Source organism: Drosophila miranda, chromosome 2 (genome assembly GCF_003369915.1).
Source record: "Drosophila miranda strain MSH22 chromosome 2, D.miranda_PacBio2.1, whole genome shotgun sequence".
NCBI lineage: Eukaryota > Metazoa > Arthropoda > Insecta > Diptera > Drosophilidae > Drosophila > Drosophila miranda.
This window is the reverse complement of record NC_046675.1, coordinates 6,520,056-6,533,452: the sequence shown is the minus strand read 5'-3', so window position 1 is coordinate 6,533,452 and position 13,397 is coordinate 6,520,056. Positions and strand designations below refer to the sequence as shown.

The window sequence follows — 13,397 nt, the reverse complement described above, 5'->3', positions numbered from 1 at the left end:
TGGTGCCCAACGAGGCTTAAAAACACATGCTCATGTAAGCCACGTCCGTTACAGGAGCCCCCCTTCCCCCCCTCATCCTCCATGCCCCCACAAACCGACACGCTGCTGGCTCTTTCATGTTGTTTTTTTTTTCGTTTGGGGGGCACAAAAATCTGATTCGTGAAAAGAAGAAGCAGTGGGGCTTGCCTTTTGCTTTTGCCCCAAACATTTAAGATAAGAGCGCCACAATGGGTTGCGTTTGTGCCCCATTAATATGAAAATCAGACACACTTATCTTAATTAGTTAGTGGCATAGAACGAACCCCCCCCCCCCCCCCCCCCCCCCCCCCCCCCCCGACCCAGACCCCCACCCAGACGCAGGCACTCAGGGGACACGCCATGGGGCAGAGACAGGGACAGGGACAGGAGTTGGTTTTTCGTTTTTAATAATACGGATACACACTATGGACATGGGTGCGTTTACTCCACACACAGACACACACTGTGGCATGTGGCATGTGGCAGCTTATACAAATTATGGCACTTAACATGTAATAGTTAATTTTGTAGTTTGGGCTTTCTCTCTCTCTCTCTCTATCACTCTCTTTCCCCTCGGTCGCCGAGGTCTCCGAAGGCACATTTAGCGGTAGAGCTAATTTCCTTTAAGTACACCCCATGTGGCACAGCAGCAAAGGGTTTTTGGGGGGATTAGAGAATCCATTGGGAGATGATGGTGGGAGCAGCCCTGCAGAAATGTACTTGGATCATAGCCAGAGGGCTGGAAAAAGCGTCAACATTCGGGTATCATTCAAATATTTAGCCACCATTCGAGAGTCTTTTGGAGGGCCTCCCATCCTGTTTTGAAGCACTGAAGAGGGCTACCAGGAATCCAAGAGGATTATCGCTCACAGATCGCTGCTCCTCCGCAGTCCGAATAGTGCTCAATGATACAGTGGCTTCCATTCCTGTTGAATGTTTGTTGGAATCTCCAATCTCCGAGGGCCCGAAATACGCCTTTGAGCGGCAGTCCAAGGGCTTGAAAAGGGCTAAAAACCATAAAGAGAGCTTACCAAATACTAATTTTTATTTTAAAAGTAAAATAAATACAAAAAACAACGATTTTTAAGAAATCCGGTTCATATAAGCTGTGGAATGAAGAAAGACAGTATTTTTGTTTACAAAAATGTTAAAAAAATATATGAGGTTGGTTTAGATTAAGTTTAAATATATATGTATCTATCAGTATACATTTGATTTTTAGTTGTAGATTAGATGGTTTAGAAGTTATAGCACTTTTAAGTGTGAAAGGTGAAAGGCGCTCGGGTTCATTTATGCTTTGAGCCACTGTACGTGTATTAAACCGATTAATCTTCACATTTTAAAAAATAAATAGATAGCAATGCTTCAAATATCATATCATATCATATCATAGCTATCAAATAGCTTCATGGCACAACAATTATTTCAATTCTTTGCGTTCTTGATCAAAATGAAAGAAAGACAAATAAAAACGCTAGTTTTTGGCTTGAAAATATTGAATTTCCTTTAAATGTGAATCGTTTTTATGGCAATTTTTTCTAACAATAAAAATCAAAATTTTCAGGAGCTTTTTGGCTACAATTTTAAATAGTTTTAGATAAGATAAAAGCTAAGATTTGATAGATTTAAGAAACAAAAAGACCATCCGTTCGTTCCGGCTCGGTTTTAGAGGCTTGAAACATTTATTTTTTTCTCTTAAATGTGCTCCTTTTTGTATTGGAAACTTTTTGCAAATAAAAAAAATAAAACCTAACAATGCTTTACTCTGGCATGGAAAAAAGCATCAAATAAATAAAAAAATTGTAATATGAGCTGCCTTTTGTGGTATTTAGTTATTGTATAATATTTTGTATAATATTGCGTTGCGGGGGGGAGGGGAAATGCAATAAACCCAAAAAAAAATGCCAACAAATGCACGTATTTGTATGGGAGACTCGCCTCGTCCTTCTCCCACGTGCACGGCAGGGGTCCACCCCTTCTCCCACATGCATGCCAGGGGGTGTGGCAGGGCTCCTCCCCTTCTCCCACGTGCATGGCAGGGGTGGCGAAGGGGTGGCAGGGGTGTCTGCTGCTCGTCATTTATCAAAGTCAGCGTTTTGGAGGATCCAAACTCCATGTCCCCCCCCCACCATGTCATGGGCTTTTCCCATTTCCCCCCTGCATTTTGTTTTAGGACTTTCACTTGGACAGAGAGAGAGAGATTTGCATGGCCTTTGTTTCAAAACTCCCACAAAAGTTTTAATAATCAACAATAAAATAGTGCACAATGCAAATGTAAACACACATATTTTGGGGCGTGGCAGGGGGGGCAAGGGGGGGTCAGGGAGCATCCGCACATTCGATTGTGCATTTCAATAAAACAAAAATATATATATACGGGCTCTCAAAATATTACACGGCATTTGAAACAGTTTTTAAAAGAGGGCAGAGAGGGGGTGGGGAGGGGGGCGTGGGAGCTGGCCTGCCAGCAAAAATATGAAATATTTTTATTTATTTTCTGATGCATTTCCATCAGATGCAGATGTATCTGTATCTGTATGTGTATCTGTATCTCTATCTGAATATTTATTTGTAGCTCTCTCCTATATCTGAATATGCAACTGCAACTGTGCCACAAACAAAATAAAAAACAAATAAAAAATATATAAAAAATGGAACAATCAAAAATCCAGTATTTAAAAAACGATTGAAACGTGTTCTATGGCACGGGGTGGCATCGAGTGGCATGCCACTCTCTCCGACTCTTGGTCGTTGCATCACCACCGAGAAACGGCATCATGTAATTGCAATTGAAATGAAGTAAGCGTAAATTTCGACTTGCGAACAAAAAAAAAATAATAGCCAGGCGGGGAGACGGGCCAGAGCCGGGTCAGAGACGGGCCAGAGCCAGGAAAAAGTGACTGCCCACCTCTCTCTCTCTCTCTGGCCAGCAAAATGTTTGTTTCCTTTCAAATCAGTGCCCCAGTACCCAGTAGACTTCCTTCCTGGGCCTCGGTCTCGGTCTGGGCCTTCATCTTGGCCTTCGTTTTCTTTGCTGGACTTTCCACTTGGATTTTCCTAAATGAAAATCACTTGAAAATACTAACGAGCTGTTACGCTAGCCAAGAAAAATATAATCAGCAGCATCATGTCTGCAGGTGCACTTAAAAGGCGTTCACTTTTGGCCCCCCCACCGTGCCACGCCCCAAAAAAGGAGAGCAGTCCAAAGCGAACAATGGATCCAAACAAAAAAAACACCAACAAAAAAAAATAGACAAGTTGTTTAAACAATTAAAACTAACCTTTTTTTTTGGTTGGGGGGACTCGGGGAGGAAGGCCGGGGCCCAGGCTTCAGAGACAATGGAAAATGGAAAATGAAAAAGTTGAAGGTTCGATGGAAAAACGCCAGAAAAAAAAGGAGTGCAATCCGAGTCACACAGATGCCAGCTTTGCTCAGTCGCCAAGAGAAAAGTGATTGAGTCTATGCCCCACACTGAGAGAAAAGGGGCATATAAGAAGATATACATATGTACAACGAAATTTTAGATAAAAGTTTTTAATTAATTTGAAAAAATAATATATTAATATTATAATATTAATATTAATTTTGGAAAATATACGGAAATAAATAAGTATGGAAAATGTGTATCTAAATATGAAAATATTTTCAATAAATTTAATTATCAAATTAAATATATCAAATATTATCAATTAAATATCAACTAAATATGAAAATATTTTAACATAAATTTAATTATGAAATTTTAATTTGTTTTAAACAGAAATAAATCTTTTAAACGACTTTTTAATACGGTACTTATTTCATCCAAATATAAAACAATTCAAAATAAATATAATTAAAATATAATATATAAATATCATAAATTATAAATATAATTAAAATATAATATATAAATATCATAAATTATAAATATAATTATATAATATAATACTATAATAATATAATAAATAATAATAAAATAATTAATAATACAAAAAATAAGAAAAAAATACAATTTAATATAACATTTTTGGAAAATATATTTAATCTAAACTTGAAAGTATTTAATTCAAATATTAAAATATATTTAATCTAAATATGAAAGTATTTGTTTTAAATATTATATATATTTTAAAATAATTAAAAAATAATAATAATATCCAAGCTCAAAGCGAGTCCAGGGGCAGACATTTTTTATAAAAATAAATAAAAATCTTAAAAACTAAAAAATGTAATTTAAAAATCAATATCAAACACAAGACAAATTATTTTTAAGCTTTAAGGATACAATAATACTAATAAAAATAATTATTATCACCGAAAAATAGATAATATTTATTTGTATGAGCTATTATTAATTATTAAAAATTATTCAAGATAATAATTTTTCTCTCGCAAAAAAAATGCATATTTTTGGTGAATATGGGAAGATTTTTCTTAGTGTATTGGTATATCTGAGCCTTTTGTGTTTATATTCTAAATAGAAATAATTCTTCGGATCAAAAAAAAACAAAAAATTCCCTGGTAAATATTAAAAAATCAGACCATTTTTCTCTCTCGATCGTCTTTGGGGGACTCTTATTCCATTGGGGGAAGACTGAAGTCCCAGGCAGGCCTGTGGGCGCCCAGTTCTAGCAGCCAGCTTCTGTCCGCCAGCCTGCTCCGAGTGGGCTCGAAAGCGGTTGGACCACTTGCTACAAATACAAAAAAACTCCACTCCACTCGATTCGGAGACGCTGATGAGGCTGGACAGGCGGGAACACTCGACTGAACGCCACTCAAAGAGGCGGACGCGACCTGGAGCACTCGACGGCACTCCGACTTCCAGGCTGGCTGTTTATTTGTGTTGTGAAGGCCGCAACGGAACGCTAAACGAAGCACAGCCCGGCGATCGTGATCGTGGCGAAATCATAATGAAGCTGCCACAGATGGAGGCGCGTGGCAGGCACAAACCAATTCCTTGGGTACTTGGGGCTGTTGTTGGTCATGGAAAATGACTTTGAACTTTATTGTGCAGCCGGTTTTTCCCCATAACATTTTCCTGTTGGATTGATCGCGTAACTTAATTCATAAATGCAAAAATAAGAGAGAGCGAGACAGAGAGAGAGAGTAAGAGGTCAGACACTCACTTTTTTGGAGCTGGAGCCGGGTCTAGCCTGGCCATTGTCCTATTGGCCATATAAAAACGCGGCAAGCGACCCAACAGAGCCACATTGCCACCAGTGCTGCAGTCGAGCAGTCGTCCAGGAAGCTTCAAGACCCCCCCCCTAAAATGGCAAAGGTTTATTTGGTGAGTGGGTGGGCGAGAGGGGGAAAGAACTCTAAACATTCTCAAGTTCTCTGTTTTTTTTTTTTTTACCCCCTGAACAGCAAATGCCGCTCATTGCAGCAGCCGCCACCACCATATTGACGATTGTCGGTGCCACAGCCATGGCCCGGAGTCCGGCCAGCTATGGGAACAATGTGGCATCATTGTATGACAACCGATGGCACCGCCACGTGGCAGGAGAGCGTCGCAGCCATCAGGGTGGCCGCGGCCTGACGGCAGTGCTTAATGGGCTCACAAATCTATCGGGCCTGGGACACATTAGCAACGGTTACGGTTCGGTGGCGCCCACCAAGCAGGAGACACCGATATACGAGGAGCACAATGAGGATGCCGCCGTGGCGGCTGTGGCAGCCACGGCCCATGACCAGCACCAGCACCAGCACCAGTCTACTGTTTACAATTATCCAGCTGGTGGTGGTGGCGGATTCCTGCCCGCTTATGGGGGCTATGGATCATGGGGATTATCATCGCCGGAGGAACAGCAGCTGCAGGAACAACAACCGTATGCGTACGAGAAAATTTCAATGGGAAATTTCCTTCCACATTATGAGCAAAATTCCGGCTATGATGGGCATCAGCAGGAGCAGGTCTACCAGCAGCAGGAGCAGGTCTTTCAGCAGCAGGAGCAGGACTACCAGAAACAGGAGCAGCTCTACCAGCAGCGGCAGGAGGAGCTCTACCAGCAGCAGCGGCAGGTGCAACAGCAGCAGCACTCCACCTACTTTAGCCCCCACGGGGAGACATCCGCCTCTGGCTCGGCATCCTCGGCAACGAGCGGTTCGGCAGCCGATGACTATGAAGAGCATCCCGGAGATGGCCAGGAGCAGAGCTCCAACTACTTGGCCGAGTCGTCAAGCGGTCACGGTGGCCCGGGACACGGCCATCACTCGCATCATGTGGACATCATCAACTATGTGCCCGTAAAGCATGTGAAGAAGCAGCATGTGCCGGTGGAGAAACCCGTCAAGATACCCATTTCCCATGCGGTGATCATACCCGTCCGTAAGCCCGTGCCCATACACATACCGATCACCAAGACCATCCAAGTGCCCGTCGAGAAGGAGCTGAAGGTGCCGGTGGAGCGGGTGGTGGGTGTGCCGGTGGAGAAGCACATACCCGTGCCCGTCGAGAAGCATGTGCCGTACGAGGTGATCAAGTACGTGCCCATCAAGGTGCCCAAGCCGTTTCCCGTCAAGGTGCCCGTCTTCAAGACAGTCCTGCACAAGGTTAAGAGCTGGTGGTAGAGTCTCTCTCTCTCTCTCATTTTGGATTCAGCGCACACGTTTATTTTGTTATAATTATAAGCACATTATGCAGCCACCCCCTCGTCGCCCCCCCTGCCTCTACAAGCAACCAAAGCGAAGCGAACATCGTTATGCAGTTTTCAGCAGAGCCGAGCACTGCAATTCGTTTTCCATTTTCAATGCCGTTTTGAGTTTTAAAATTCATTTAATCCTCGGTGATGCGTTGTACAACAATTTTGTGACTCATTTAACATTACAACAATTTGCATTAAAATACAAACACGAAACGAAACAGAAACACACACGAAGCAGGAGACGGGCGCGGGGAAGGGTCTCTTTTTTTATGCTAAGGATACCCTGTACAAGGGGTGCCTTGTGTTGATTCAAGAGCATGTAAAAGGCAGATAAATAGGTAGCTATGCGAGCCTCGCATACAAAGCGAAAAAATACACGGCAGAAAACCAAGCACGCCCGATCTCTTCCCAGCAGGCAGCAGCAGCAGCAGAGCTTGCAAATAAACGCAAATAAATGTTTTTTTTTGTGATCTGCGAATGAGATCGAGAACGAAACCAAGCACAGCCGAGCTCCTATCGCCCACAGGCCCGAGCCGAACACCTTTTCTACCTGCACTTCGTGTGGTCTGTTTCTTGCCTTCGGTAGGGCACGATTGAACACGTCTGTCTCTCACAATAAGCGGCTCATTTCGGTGTGCTGTGCAGAAAAAGCACCGCTCACTTTGCAAAGCTTATCGCTGCGAGCAAAAGCAAAAACAAAACACCTTTAGCAGCCTGTGATCGGTAAAGGTGCCTGCGAAAAGGGATTCAAAAGGGAAACGAAAAAGCTGACGCCGCTATGCTGCTGTTTGTGTTGTGTGGTGTTTGGGAAAGAAAGAGAGAAAAGAAGTCGTTCGTTTTATTTGCAGAGCTTATCTCTTAAGCATACGCACATACGGAAAAGACACATTTGGCAAATACACTCCCGAGCAATGGATTAGAATTGATTTAAAATAAAAAAATCATTCAAAAATCATTAACCATACGGCATTAACGATAATGCCACCAGATATGCGGTTGTAGTAATAAAATTGCTGATTTCTAATAAAAAATAAAAAAACAAATATTAAAAAAAAATAGTAATAAAGAAGTATATTAAAGACCAAAATGTTGCCTAAGTTGATGATGATTATTATAGAGAAGGTATACGGCTAGCTCTTCCGTGCAGTATTGTATAAATCTGGTGGACAATTTAAAGCTGTTTTATCGTTAAAGAATGGCAACAAACACGGCCTGAAGCGAGCTTGCATTGATCTTTTTGGAGTCCCTTTTACGATTCAGTGTCAAGATTCAGTTTTCAAATAAAGGTGTCTTCCCACATTATTAGTGGAGCTGAAAATATCCCTAAAATAATAATTGACGCAAGGTTTCAGAATGATTTTGTTATTTCTATTAATTTTAAATCACTTAGTCTATACCATTGATCGATAAAAATTACCAAATTCTTTGGTTTCAAATTTCCTTAAAAAAAACCCTGTTTTAACAACATTTCTGTTAAGCAAAAATGTACATATAGGGACATAAAATATATATTTTATCTATATTCAGAAAATGATTTCTTAAAAAAACCTGTTTTTAAAGGAATAATTTTCTGAATAAAACCTGTTTTTAAAGGAATAATTTTCTGAATAATGATAAAATATATTTTTTTTTCCATGTATAGACATTTTTGCTTTGATTTAAAAAATTCATCTTCCTATAGAAAATCCATCATCTATTTCTTAGTAGGGAACAAAAAAAAAAAGGCATTGCTTGAACGCAGATTATATCGAGCAAAAACAGTATTGAATGTTCTTTTTTTCGACCATATAACAACTTAAAAGTATTGAGGATTATTTGCGAGCTCTATAATCTACAGATCCAAAGAAATCCATCAAAAATCAAAATACAGCCCGAAGAAAGAACTTTCAAGCTCTTTCCAAGTTGTGGCTCCCAAAAGTGCACTCGAAATGCTAATTTTCCAGCACTTTTTCGAGTGAATAAAAAACTTTTTATTGGAAAATAACCGACTAACGGGTATCTGACAGCCGAAACGCCCATCATAAAGCCCATACTTGTTTAGCAGTGATTTTACGGTGCATTTATCATGGACATGAACCGCCAACTCCGGCGACTCCCAACCCTTTTGCCAAGCACATTTATTTAATTTCACTTTAAGCGCACAAAACACAATGAAATTTGTGTTAAATGAAATGAAATTCATCTTCACAAAAGGCTCTTCCGGTCTCTCTGTCTCTCTCTCTCTCTGCCAAATGCCATTTCCAGGCCATTACATCGACAGTTCGGACGCTTTCTAAGGGAGAGAGAGGAGGACCTTCCAGGTCTAATTAAATTAAGTGCACACCTTTGTTGTTCCGCTACGTGCTGGCATGCACTGCATTGATTTCCAGATGGTATTTCTTGGAGAACAGAGAACAGAACTAAATGGGTTGCCCCTATAAAGATCTAGTGGGAATTCCAACCAAAGCCTACCCCACGAAACCAGTTATATTTGTGGCTGCCCCAAGAAGAGCAACCAGTAACATATCGTATACAGTAAATTTGTTGCTTGCCAGCAATCCTTCTTGACTCTGCCACGCACAGACTCCCCTGCCCCTCCCTGGCTGGCTGGCTTGTCCTTTGTCCCTATGTGGCACGACACTGTTTGCTCGCGCGGATGTGTGGTCCTTTCGCCTGTCAGTCACGCGGCTCTGTCTGTGGCTCCTCCGCTTCGAGCTGCTGCCTGCCACTTTCGAGTTGCCTCGCTACTCTTGCTCCATTTACTGTGTATTTTTGATGTCTAAATTGCATTTTATTATGTCGCTCGCTCGCTCGAGGAAAACTTCTCTCTTTGCTTGCCACACATATGGCTCCGCGGCAGCTCCGTTGTCGTCTTTGTTGTTGCGGTTGTAAATTTTATTTATCATTTAACATTTTTTACGCTTTTTATGAGTGAGAGAGAGAGAGAGAGGGGGGCACCCGACGACACACTTTAAGTGACTTTTCAAGTACTTTATTTTGCATACAAAAAAAGTATTTGCCGTCACCCATGTGCGTGCGTATACGTAATATTGGTGGCAACTCCGCTTCCGGTGGCCTTTGAGCAGATGTTTCATACACTTTTTATGTTAAACATTTTAGTTATTATTTTTATGATTTTCATTTACCCACTTTATTGGGCCCTATTCTCTGGCCCGGTTTTGACATAAACATATGCCATATAATATTTAATGAACTGCAGATTTTTGTGTGCGGGAAATGGCAATGATTATGTGAAAATGTATGGGCCAGAATTTCTAGTTTCTGGCAAAGTTTGCCACAAAATTAATTAATTTTAATTTGAGGCTGGCAGACAACAACGACGCTGACAATGACAATGACAATGACACAACCGAACATCCCCTAAGTAGGGGATGTAATTATTTGCATTTGTTTGCCACCCGCCCAAAATGGGTGCAAATTTTGGCAAGGGGTTTATAAAGCCAGGGCCTTGATGGAGTCATAAGAATTTTCCTTTCTTTTTAAAGATTTATGGAAAACTTATTTTCCTCAGCAGTACGGCCTGGGTAAGGAATTTTTTGTAACTCTCATGTACTTTAATATGCAAGAACTCAATAAAAAACAACAGGACTTTCACCAAATACTTCTTAAATCCTTTAAAATTTATAAATAACACCAGTGGCCAGACCATTCGGCAATTTAAGCATAGAATTTTATAAAGACGGTTCCTCACTTAAATTTTTGATTGAAATATTGGGCAAGATTTTAACCTTTCCAAACATATACAATTGGCATCGTCACATGTTGGATTTAAAATAAAGTATCGTTTAATAATAATGTTTAGATCGAAAAAGAGTACAAAATTTATGGTTCCAAGGGTCTGTTCTCCCGACTTTTGTTCAACTTTCTTGCTTCTGCTTCCAAAAACCGACTGTCATATCGATAACCCCTTGTTGGTTAGGCCTTTTAAATATCGGTTAAGTCTGGTTATATCAGTTACGTCTTGTCGATGGTATCTTAAGATCAGTTAACTGCTTGATACCCTGTCCTTTAAATACTTTTACAAAATTTCAAGCTATTTCATATAAAATTATCACAACACCGATGTACTTATTTTTTTTGGCCAGTAGTGTATGAAGGCCCTTTCAGACCGTATTGCATAGATTGGCTGGGGTGCCTGGGTTCTGTTCTCAATATCTCCACTTCTATTTAAGGAATTTTTACAACACCAATGTCTATCGATTGTAAATTTTATTGTTTAATTATGTTTTCTACATTGTTCCGCAAGGCGATTTATCGTTTCCCGAGCACTTGCAGAATTATAAAATATTATTGCAGATACAATTATGAATGAATTTCAATTATTTGCTGCCAACAAAATGCTGTTTAGCTCTAGATTTAGACCGAATTTCATTAATTTTGGGCGTCCTGAAAGTCTTTAATAACAAAGGCCATATATTCAAAGAATCGTAAAAACATATTCTCATGTTAAGAGTCAGATCTGAAAGGGGTAGGATCAAATATTCTCATAAGCCCTGTGTTGATTCTGGTCAATAAATATGTACAATTATAAATAAGCTGATCCATAGATCTTTATAAACGACTACTAACTATCGTTTCTATACCTATAGAATATACAAAACCAAGAGTTTAATTTAATTCGAGTTTTTCTGAGTTTTTAAAAACAAAATTTCGTTAAAAAAATACCATAACATATGATGAATTTTGATTTGGAAACCTTAATAAATCCCAAACGGTAAACTTAAGCCCTACATTTTTAAAGGCAATTAATAGCGGCATTCATTAGCTTTTCAGAATGGTTTAAAAGCTAGGCGTGGTTTCCCCTAGCCCTTGAATTCTGAAAAAATTACCATTGCCATAAATTACTTTAAAAAAAAACACTAACCATAAAAAATAGTTGTAATTCATTAAAAAACTTGGCTATCAGAAAAAGTGGATTTTTCGTTCTACCTTTTATGGGAAATTTTCGCCACTTCTAGGAGTAATTGTGGGAAATGTTTGCTTTATTAATAAAAGCAGCTGATTTCTCATTCGACAGACATTCAAGGAGTACTCGTACTCGTACAAAACAAAAAACTGTTGCTTTTAATAAACGAACGGTCCTGCCCTGCCCATATGTGGCGTGTGTGGTGCGGGGTGGGTGGTGGGGTGGTGGGGTTCGAAGGGCAGCTGCCACTGTGTTTGCACTTTTATTAAAAAACTTTTGCATAATGAAAGTTTTCCAGCTCTCTCTCTCTCTCTCTCTCCGAATTGTAGACGCAATATATTTATAATTCCCGGAAAGTTATGTCGGGTTCACTTTAGCTATTTATATAAATATTTTTGCAAAAGTTTAGCTAAAAATTTATAATTTTTTTGTTTTTGTGGTTTGTTTTTTGTTTTTGTGAAGTGTTTATGATGCACCGAACAACTCTTTGGCTTTGTGTCGCCCACAAAACAATTCACTTTTGCATATTAAAAAGATTTAATTTTATTTCGTTTAAGCAAGTTTTTTATTGATTGCTCTTGCCCCTTGAGGGGGCTCTCCAGACAGCAACAAAAATATATAATGGGTATACGAATTTTTTATTGTGGTCGAGGAGCCCATCGAAAAGGACTCTCTCTAAAAGCAATGATACTTTTATTTCCTCCCCCGCCCACTCCCACTCGATGGCATTGCCACGTAAGGCGGCCACTCAGCGAGATGGCGGTGGCTCAGTGGCTGATGGCTGATGATGGGCGCACTCACACACACACACACAAACACATTGTCGCCGCCGTCTTCGGGTGTGGATTTTCGTGGATATGCGGCGCTACATGTTATGAATTTTTTAGGGTCTTTGCTTAGGGAGGGACAAAAGAAGTACTCACAGGCGGAGGGGGACAAAAGGGAGGACTCCCAGGCAGGGCGGTACAAAAGGGAGGACTCACAGGCAGAGAGGAACACAAGGGAGGACCCACAGGGATAGGACTCTCAGACAGACAGACAATAAAAGCCTTGTGGCACGTGTGCAGAGGCCCGCAATGGCCCCTCGTACGCCGAGATTATGTCTACGTTTTGCTCAAATGATTTACACATCGTCTGTGTTTCCTTATCTGCACATGGACTGGCTTTCGGCATTCGGCCATCTGCAGTTACCAATTTGCCATTGTTGTACGCGAATTTTTTTTGGAAATTTCCACAGCATCACAGGTTTAAAGGTGGCTTTTTGGCAATAGGTTTAAGCCATGATTGGCCATAAAGGATGTTCTAAGCAGGGTTATTGGTAGATCATCTAGAGATGCAAAAGCTGTTTTCCATAGTCGGTTTACAGTTGGTTTTATATGCACGCCTTTAAATGCCCAACCGAGCCTCGAAAAAACTCATTTAGTGCAACGCAATTATGAGCAATGCTTGCTCTCTCTTACCCACACCCACGCTCAACGCGCACTCTCATCTGCTTGTCACTTTTGATCCTCTCTGAGCGAGGCGTTGTCTCTCTCTTTGACACCTACTATGCAAGTGGACAAGAATAAACATGCACAGCAATGAGACACGCAGTGGACAAACACAAACGGTGAATGCTGAAGATGGCAACGAAAGGGGGAACAATACACTGAGCATAATATTAGGAGCCGACATGTATTTAGGAGAGTGTAAGAAAGTGAATTAGTGCTAAACAATCCCAGGCCCGTGGTGCATTCAGTATCGCTTAAAATTGTCTGCCATTTCATAGGAATCACCCACAACGGGCCTGCCTGGGCCAATGGATGAGCGAGTGGGATGGACGACTGCTGTGGGCGTTGCGCAACGG

At 40.7% G+C, this 13,397-nt stretch overlaps 1 protein-coding gene across 1 annotated transcript; it reads left to right on the top strand.

The window, feature by feature from the left end:
- The first annotated feature begins 4,742 nt into the window (after window positions 1-4,742).
- Window positions 4,743-6,825, top strand: LOC108157830 (alpha-protein kinase 1). Its single transcript, XM_017290031.2, has 2 exons — window positions 4,743-5,288; window positions 5,369-6,825. Exons 1-2 carry the CDS (start codon window positions 5,271-5,273, stop codon window positions 6,569-6,571), a joined length of 1,221 nt encoding a protein of 406 aa, XP_017145520.2. The 5' UTR covers window positions 4,743-5,270; the 3' UTR covers window positions 6,572-6,825.
- The last annotated feature ends 6,572 nt before the right edge of the window (window positions 6,826-13,397 follow it).